Source organism: Centruroides sculpturatus, unplaced genomic scaffold (genome assembly GCF_000671375.1).
Source record: "Centruroides sculpturatus isolate CEXI.00-Female unplaced genomic scaffold, Cexi_2.0 scaffold221, whole genome shotgun sequence".
NCBI classification, from domain to species: domain Eukaryota; kingdom Metazoa; phylum Arthropoda; class Arachnida; order Scorpiones; family Buthidae; genus Centruroides; species Centruroides sculpturatus.
In genome coordinates this window covers 133137-142745 of record NW_019384612.1, presented here as the reverse complement: position 1 = coordinate 142745, position 9609 = coordinate 133137, and the positions used below count along the sequence as shown (strand labels likewise).

The 9609-nt window shown below is 36.5% G+C and overlaps 1 protein-coding gene across 1 annotated transcript; it reads left to right on the top strand.

Annotated features, from left to right (window-relative positions):
• Nucleotides 1-147: 147 nt before the first annotated feature.
• On the top strand, nt 148-962 carry LOC111625265 (snake venom vascular endothelial growth factor toxin barietin-like). Its single transcript, XM_023368367.1, has one exon. The coding sequence runs from the start codon at nt 394-396 to the stop codon at nt 808-810; it is 417 nt and encodes a 138-aa protein (XP_023224135.1). The 5' UTR covers nt 148-393; the 3' UTR covers nt 811-962.
• The last annotated feature ends 8647 nt before the right edge of the window (nt 963-9609 follow it).

Below are 9609 nucleotides of genomic sequence, written 5' to 3'. Positions count from 1 at the left end.
TCCCACTTCTTCCTCCTCTTAACAAAATAACCGATTAACAAATCGATTTCTTTAAATTGTTATTTATATTAAGTCTATTATATGTATAATTTTATAAATCTTTATAGAGATTTAAATTTTTAAAAAACGAAATTAGTTAGGTTTGTTGTCAAGGTCAATTTAAAATTCCTTCGTGTGCGGACATTATGATGTCCACTGTTTAGTGCTGTCTGTTATTCATAAAAACTGGCCAGAAGCAACATACGAGAGCCAAAACTAGACAGACCAGTAGTGACTACTTGGAAATATAATGAATCTCCACCAATGAGAATTTAGACTTTACAAGGGTAATCTACTTTAAAAAGACTTTTCTCTCTTGATTTCATCATCAGAAACTTTTTGCTACTATGAGCTATGATTACAACAATGATTATGCATATTTTCTTTCTCCTCGAACTTATGGAAACATCAGAAAGTTCATTGAGATTAAGCGAACATCTTATTCGAATGGATAAATTTGGAAGGTGTAAATATCCATTGCCTAAAGTCGTCAACGTCTGGAGTGAATTACCGGAAGAATTACGAAGGGAAAATGTTAAATATCGTCCAAAATGTACCATTTTATATCGATGTTCCGACGATTCAGGATGCTGCAGCTTGGACTCGGATCATTGCGTTGCCGAGAAGATGGAAGAAATACAATTGGAATTTTATGAATTTTCAATGGTATTCGATTCGATTGTACAGAAAACGACCACTCTAACCTTTAGAAATCATACAACATGCGAGTGCAGAAGAAGAAATCAAACGGGACCAACGACGGTGACGTAATGTAATCATAATTAAATCCTCTTACAGTTTTATTATTATTATTATTATTATTATTAATTTTCTTCTCTTAATTATACAGCACTTTTAACTATAGAAAAGTTCCTTCTAAAATAGCTTCCCTGTTTAACGTGGGAGATTCGCCATGAAGTTATTTTTTGGTGGCTTTTTTTTTTAAAAAAGAAACTCAAAACAATTAAAAGAACATCCCTAACGTTAATATTTGAAAATGTCTCCACTTTAATAACATCATTCAGCGTGTAACCAAAGTACAAATATAAAAACAAACATACAATTCAAACGTTTATATATTCAAATTCGTGTTTATTGCGGCCATATTCTTTTTTAAAAATCCAACTTTATTAATTAAATAAAAATTAAGAAAAGTTTTAATGAATAATGTAATAAAATAAACTAAATATAATTCTTACAAAAAGGATATAATTTTAAAAAAATATATGGTTAATGTATATCTAGGTAAGTAAAATGGCCGCTCTTCCGGTAATCTCGAATCGGGCTGTTGAACGAATAATTGTCGATAGAGGGAGCTGGCAAGTATCGTGTTTTGAATTATGTAAATTTATGCGTTCTATTGTGAAATGTGATGTTTTGAATTTATGCAAATTTTTAATCTTCGACCGGTCGTAGTTTGTTTGTTTGGCGGACAAGTTTATATGTAATTGAATTATATTCGTATTATACGTAATTTTATTTGCTTATTTGTAATATTTCATGGGGTGCAATAATTTCATTTATTTGGCACTTACTGTGTTCTCTAACCAACACTGCGATTGCTGTTGGCATTTCTAGAAAGACCTGTGTTGATTGGACTAACTATTTACGTTTGGTTACGATGATTTCTGTGCACAATGGTTATTAAACTGGTAAACGAAAACACCAGGAGAACGATTTCAAACATTTAGGTTGGATATATCCGGGTTTGGGTCGGATTCCAAAATGGAAAGAACAGGAGAGTGTTCCTGCTGCCCCAATTTCTAATAATAAAAAGACAGAAAAAAAAGGGAAAGGTAAAAACCCACAAATAAAGGTGATACTACGGTTACAACTGGGGAAAATAGGTCTACGTCCAAGGATGCAACGCAATCTAATAATGGTGTGAAAAGACGTCGTAAAAAAGAATGAAACAATCTAAACCGTGAGTATTTTTCATACATTTTAGATATTCATTGAAGGTGTACAAAGTTAACCCAAAAGGGCTATATTTCGGAATTACGTTCTAACTTAACCCAACCTAGTCTAATAAATTACCAAAATTACTAATGTAAGATGTAAAATAATAAAAAAAATATATGAAGGGGGAAATTATTAATTTATTAGAATAGGTTAGGTTAGAATGCGATTCCAAAACATCGGTCATTGGGGTGACCTAAGTACATTTTAATCCTAAATCTTACAATTACAAATAATTATCGGTAACATTAACAAATGTAAAATTCGCTATCGGTATTTTTGTCATCGCGCAATAGTAAGTAGCTTTCAAAATGGCGACCGGAAGAGCGGCTGTTTTAGTTACAGGTATACATTTTAACCCACCATTACTATGACAGGTAGTACATAGCAGTTGCGCTTCGAACGTTTGGGATCCGCTACAATGTGAAAACGGTAGAAGGCATTTTATTTTTCAATCGTTTAATCTTTTGATTTTTAGTCATTTAGGCACTATCTTTTATAGTTAAATTTTAGATATGTATACTGTTATGGCGGCACTTCACACTAGTTATTGATACGTGTGTTCAAGAACTACCGTGAATCAATAATTAGTGACGTTTGACACAAGGCGGCCTGCCGGCGGCTTCCCTCGGGAGGAATCAATCTTTTGTACGAACAGTCGGGACCGCCGCCATGACAGTATACGTATCTAAAATTTAACCGGTTTGGTTTTAGTTATGGCAACGCGACACTTGGGCGATCTGCCTAGGGGATTCCTTCCGGGAGGTCTTTTTTAAAGGGAAACTGGCCCCTATTTAGGCGTTACAGACGTGGTGAAAACCCGGAACCATGTGAAGCGCGAACCACGACCCGAACTCCTAGTGTTCAGGGAACGAAGACCGTTTGGCCTCTGGTTGGCCCGGCACTTTAATACTCAGATAGGATGGACTATTCGGAAATTTAGATGGAAAAGCATCCAATGTTCATCGAAGAGAAAAGCTGCAGTTGTCTCCAAAAAGAATCTCATAGTAAAGAGTAGAAAAGGTGTTTTACAGTAATTAATGCATATGTTTTGTTTACATTTGACTTTTTGTCAAGCTCTGGACAGATCCGAACCTTCACTAAAATTATTCTTTTTAGGAAAAAAAAAAACACAAGGTTTGTTATGATAATTGCTAGGCGAACTTTTAAACAATAGAAGAATGTAAGTCCTAAGATCAACCATCTTCGATTGGGGATCGAATTAAACATCGGTTTTGATTATCCCGCGATCTAAGCTGATATTTCGTTACACATAGAAACGAGTGATCAACCACTTAGAAAGCGAAACGAGGAAAAGCTACCAATCGGAATGGGCGATCGAAGACGGAAATTAATAAAAACCCGGGAATTCAAGGATTCGACGGCTTCTCCCTAAAGTTCCGAGTTGTGTGTGTCTCGTGCCCATCTTCGTTTCCGTCTATCGTCTTCGGATCGACATCTTTCCATCATAGGAAGTCGACCGCGTGGTCCCGGAGTCGTCGAGGGAACTGTCATTCGCGAATCAGGAACACACTTCATTTGGGACTATCTTGGAAAGGAGAGGAAGACCTAGAGGCCGTTGCCGACTTTGAACTCCCAAGATGGCGGAAATCTTGTAAGGTTCTTTCGTGTAAAATAAACGATTTCTTGGAACCGTAGAGTCTGTCTCGGTGCATTTAAGATCCTTCGCTACCCCTCGACCCTCTTGACATTTCCACCCTCGCCGGCAACCTTACTTTTCCTAAATACATTGAAAGCAATGATTAAATGCCCAGTAGGGGAAAGTGGTGCAAGATGGGGGCCATGGGGTAAGACGAACATCTGTTTATTCGTAGTTAACGCGCTTTCATCTAGCTGTTATTTGGGAAACTAAATGTCAACCTCAAAAGGGCTCACGGGACGAGAGAACGTCCGAATCGCTCTCTTTGTTAGGAAGTAAGACAGTTTTTCACATTTCGGCAATACTTCATCTAATTTTACGCCCGCTGCAAAGTTTCTACAAAGTAAGCATCATTGTGAACTTTTACATTACCTTTTTAGATGAAGATATTATGATATTCGAACTAACCTTTAAGACTGAAATTGTTTAGTTTTGAAATAAAGTTGACCCGTGTTTGCAGTCAGTATGAAAAGTTGGGGCGTTGGGCAAGATGGGGTACACCGTCTTGCCCTACCATCTTGCCCAAGTTCGCATTGTTACACGTGTTACTTAAGAAACAATTTAGAAAATATTTAAACAATAAAGAAAATTTGAGGCGCGATAATTTTCGATATCGATGAAACCGCGCGTGCAAACATTATTTAAAAATCTCGTTTTATTTTATTTATGAAAACATTTTTAAAATTTAAATACCATCTTAAGAAGAAATAAAATGTGAGACAACAATCGAAATAAAAATATTTTTTTTTTTCCACGGGAAAAAAATATCGTCTGCTTACAAAATAACGAAAACTGAGCATGCGCGAAGTAACGTCATCGTCTGGTAAAGTACAGTACAGTATATACGAGTAAGTCAAACTTTTATATTTATTTATTAATTTTTTTCTCCGAGCTTCGATGTGTTTTATGATTAATATTTATTGCAATTTTGCTTCGATACGTTTATCGTTAATTAATGTTCCATTAATAAATAGGTATTCTAGTTAAACAAATAACATTATACTAATCACTAGTCTATTCAATGAAGTACGAATTTGGCGTTAGTCTTGTCTCTCGGCATCGGAATTTTGTAGTGAAGGGGGCGACGATTCGTTAGAGGTTGAGAAACACTGCTCTAGAGCAAAAGCGAGAGGCAGTTTCTGCCCGGTTATACATCGCCTGGTAGCTTCTAAAATTATCATGCTAAGTAAGTACAGTAGAGCGTCGTTTATCCGAATCAATTGGGGAATGGGGTGGTTCGGATAACTTATTTTTCGGATAACCGATTATGTACGAAAAATATATTAACCTATCCCGTGTTGAAATTTTTCTCCGTTGCGTGTCGCTTCGCGTTGAATTTTCGTCGATGTTAAGCCTAACGTAAACTTTTTAAAATAATAATCGTGGCTATTGTATCATTAAAAATTTTTATTTTGTACAAACAAAATAAATATATTGGAAAATATAAAAACCAAAAAATATATACTTTAGAAGTCGATCTAGTATCAAAAACGTTCGATTCAGCATCACACACAGTACTCAGAAAAACACCACACAAAAGTGCCAAGCTGCCAGCTAAAACACACACACCAACAAAAACAAATATTGGAGTAGCCCAAGATATAGCCAAAGATTGCAGCGCCACAGCACTAGCGAAAATTTAAATTTGGCGACTGGAATTCTTTCGGATAAACGACGCTTTACTGTAGTTGAGCAGTAGCAAATGTTAAATCTCTAAGAAGTAAGTGGTGATGAGAATCTGCATTCGACACTAGGAAAATAAAGTCTTGTTATTCTATCAGTTTTACTGCTCGACCATTGTTGGTTCCACTTTTGCATAGCGTTGTCATGAATATAATTTTTAAGGCTGCTACGTGAGAGAGGGATGCGAGTGTAGTCCGAATCAATGTTCTTTGCAGCTGACTACTTAGCCTCAAAGTCGGCTTTTGACGGGAATACGTCTTCAAATTTGTTTCCGTAGTGGGAGGCAATTTAGAAAAATGATGATGATAAAATCGAGGGATACAGTTTGGCATTGGAGTTACATATCTATCATCTACATCCAAAATTTAATTACACCACTCGATAGAGGATCAAAGAATTCATTACGTTGAGTGAGGACTGTGACGAATCGCACGCGGCCGAGAGGGAAGCGCCGACATTTTGAGGTCGTTTCGCCGCGTCACATACTTTCCGTTTAGTGTACATTTTGACTCGGAGAAGCTACGCTCGTTTGTTTCAATTTACAGCTCTCCTCAATATTTATCGATTGCGTATACAAAACGTTAGTGTGGAATAGTTATGGCGAATATATATGGTGTTAAAGTTAAAAATTAAGAAAATACAATGTCGGCCTATACTTGTCGAAAAGCCAAATCAAAATATAGAAATCATTTACGATTGGAAAGGGCTTCTCGAGAGCAATCCAGTGATACCCATAAAACACCATATGGTAGAGTAAAGCGGTGCCGGGAACGTAAAATGCATGGAGATCCGAAGGACTTCTTACTGTTAAGGAATGATTATGATATACATATAATATGCCCAAAGAAAATATTACCCGTTAATGTGCACGTATTTACGTAAAATACACGGTCGTGTCCCCGACACAGTCACACCCCACTTTTTTCATTTCTAAGTATGCCAGTATAGCCAGGAAAATATATAGAAGTTATCTTATTTACAAGATTTTTAATAAGTTGCTGGATATATGTGATTTTATTGCTATTGCAATTGGGATTTAATAGAGCTTTTAGGACAGACAGAAACACTGTAAATGTTGATAGACAGTTTTGTTTGGTAGTGAAGTGGCCTACTAAACAGCTTAGTAGTCAGCATCATCTTCAGCTTGATAGATAGAGATATGCGGGAAGTGTCTGTACCTTCTAACACATTTTGGGCAAAATATGTTTGGAGGAAGATATAGATACTTGAGCCAATACGAAGGGAGCTTTTAGACCATCTGTGTAGATATTAATGTCTACATTGTTATCCATGGAGGAAGCAGATGACACCAAATGTACCCTGGGGATAACCTTGTTTACAGAGTTATGATCACAGATAGTAAGGTAATTGCAATGTGGTAGCATATGAAGAACCGTAGATAGGAGTAGAGACTGTTGTTGAGCCTTGATGTTTGTAGTTCTGATGTAGTAATTTAGACTAAAACCTTTTCTACAATACACAGTGGCAAAGGAAGGAGCTTTGCTAGTATCAGAGGCATTAGTAGAAACAGTTCTGCAGCACTTCGAAATTATGATGGCAAACTGTCTTTGAAGAGAGAGTAATTTACTTGCTACTGAATTTTTACTAGTTAAATGATCGCAGCTAGAGGCCGCATAAAGTAGTATTGATTGTATTGCCCCATTATATAGAGTTTTACAAGCTTTATGATTTATTCCCCAGGTGCACCTAGCACATTTTAGAAGCATGTAGTTTATTTTATTGACCTTATCCAAGATGTAATTAATATGGCGGAATGTGGTTTCTATTCTCTTTTATTTTGTGTGACGTTTCTGTTTACATATGCACTAGTTTGTCCATCTGTCAAAGTTTTTTGCGTCCTTTTGTGAAAATTAATCTAAAAATGAATATTATGACAATGATTAATGATGATGATAATTTTAAAAAGTTTTTTAATAATTAAAAAAATAAAATTCTTAAAATAAATTGTTCATTCGAATTCATTTAGGGTTTCATAAAAAATTTTTTTTGTTAAAATTTTTCTAAAAAATCATGCCTAAATATTACATAAGATAGGGAAGGGGAGGGGATCAAAGAAAATATTACGGTTTCTTACACGGATAGGTGGGGGTCTAGAATGGCCGAAATCGCCCTTACGTAATTTATGGATATCCTCTAAGGTGGCAGTTACAGCGTTTTTTTAACTGTTATCATCTGTAGTTGATAAACATAAATTAACTCCAGAACGCACATACAACTGCGATGAAACAGGAATTTTGTGCGTGCCCATGCCCAGAGGAAGGATTATATCCGTGAAGGGGAGACGGCAAGTAGGTGCCTTAACTTCTGCTGAAAGGGGGCAGACAGTAACAGTTGAAGTTTGCTTACATATCTACCGCCAATGTTTGTTTACCCTCGACTTCGCATCAAGCAAGAATTGCTGAATGGTGCCGCACCTGAGACTTGAGCAGAGTGTCATCCAAGTGGGTGGACGCGGGGTGACATTTTTATTTCGTGGTTTAAACGATTTGTAAAGCTTTCACGAGCCTCAAAAGAAAGGCCTGTCGTTTTTAGATGAACGTTCTACGCACACAAAAAGCATTGAGCTCATTAACTATGCTGCTCGAGATCATGGCGTTATATTATTGTGTTTCCCTCCTCACTGCACATCGTTTGCAACCATTGGATGTGGCTTTCGTGAAGCCTTTGAGTACCTATTATGACTAAGAGGTGACGAAATGGCTACGTTGCAACCCAGGACGGGTAGTAGGCGTTTTCCAGATAGCGGAACTCTTTGGAAATGCTTTCCTTAGAGCTGCAACAATGCCCACAGCCATAAATGGCTTCAAAAAGACGGGAATATGGCCAGTGAATCCAGAAGTATTTTCGGAGGCAGACATTATAGCTGCAAAGACGACAAACAGGCTCCTTCAGCAGAGAGGACACACCAGGATGCTCGTTTTGAGGCAACCAAAACCACGAAGGCGTAGATATGCCTAATCTGGGTGCAAAAACGGTCACTGATTACACCAGCACAAGTAAACCTACTCATTCAGTTTTTACTCAAGTCTCCCCCATAGAAATAATGCCAATTCCAACGTTGAAACCAAGAAAAAAAAATCGAAAATAGCAGGAGGAGAGGGAAAACAAAAATCCTAACAGATACACCGTACAAGTAGCATCTGATGGAACAACAAAAACAATCAACAGCAGTTTCGGCACCCCAGGAAAACGGTCTTTGTTTACCGAAAGAATTCCGCAAAATCAAAAGTTACAAGCATCAGCAGGAATAGGCCTAACAAATGACAGAATGCCTCTATTGTGGAGGGTTATACTCTGCATCTACAGAGACTTGGGCTAAATGTAGCCGCTGTAATAAATGGGCACACTGTTCTTGTGCCAATATTGAAGAAAACAACAGTTTAACCATTTTAATTTGTCCTCCTTGTATATAAAAATAATATCCCCATCTTACCCCATGGGTGGGGCAAGATGGCGCATTTACACGTAATTTTAAAATATTAAATTTTCTTGTTTTTAAAAACGTTTTTCAAAAATTAAATTTTGTATTATATATTATCAAATAATGTAGTTGCTGAGAAAAAAAATATCGTTCTCATCTTATGACTTTTCAAACTTTAACATTCTCATCTTTCCCCACCTTTCCTTACTTGTAATGACGGTGACAGAAATACGACAACGTGTGCAAACTCACATTAACGTATACATTTGAAATAAATAAGCAGTTTATTTAGTTTCTGAAGACAAATAAAGTTTGTCCAAAAAGAAACTACCATTTATCTCGTGTTCCAGACTACACACTTTCTTGGCCACTGACCTTTCTTTTTAGGCTACTGATCGCCAGAACATTGCCATTCGGACGAAAATTTACAAATGAAAGTTTTACAATATCGTCACGAGGGGGCAACTTTTTTAAATCTACATTTTCCAGTAGATAAAAGCCGAAAAAGCCCAAAAAGGTATGGATGGAAGCGAGAAAGAAGTCTGTATGTCACCAGAAATTCTTGTAATTTTAATTAATTGGATATATTTTTTGTTTTTTTTAAAAGGACTTGAACTTCTGGCGACCAGTAGCCTAAAAAGAAAGGTCAGTCGCCAAGAAAGTGTGTAGCCTGGAACACGAGATAGTCTGTCCAAAAAGGAACCACCATTTATTTGTCTTCAGAAACTTAATAATTGCCATTCGGACGAAAATTTACAAATAAAAGCAGTTTATTAGATAAAACAAAATCAAAAGATTATAAAAGTCTTTCAAGTTTGGTATAGAT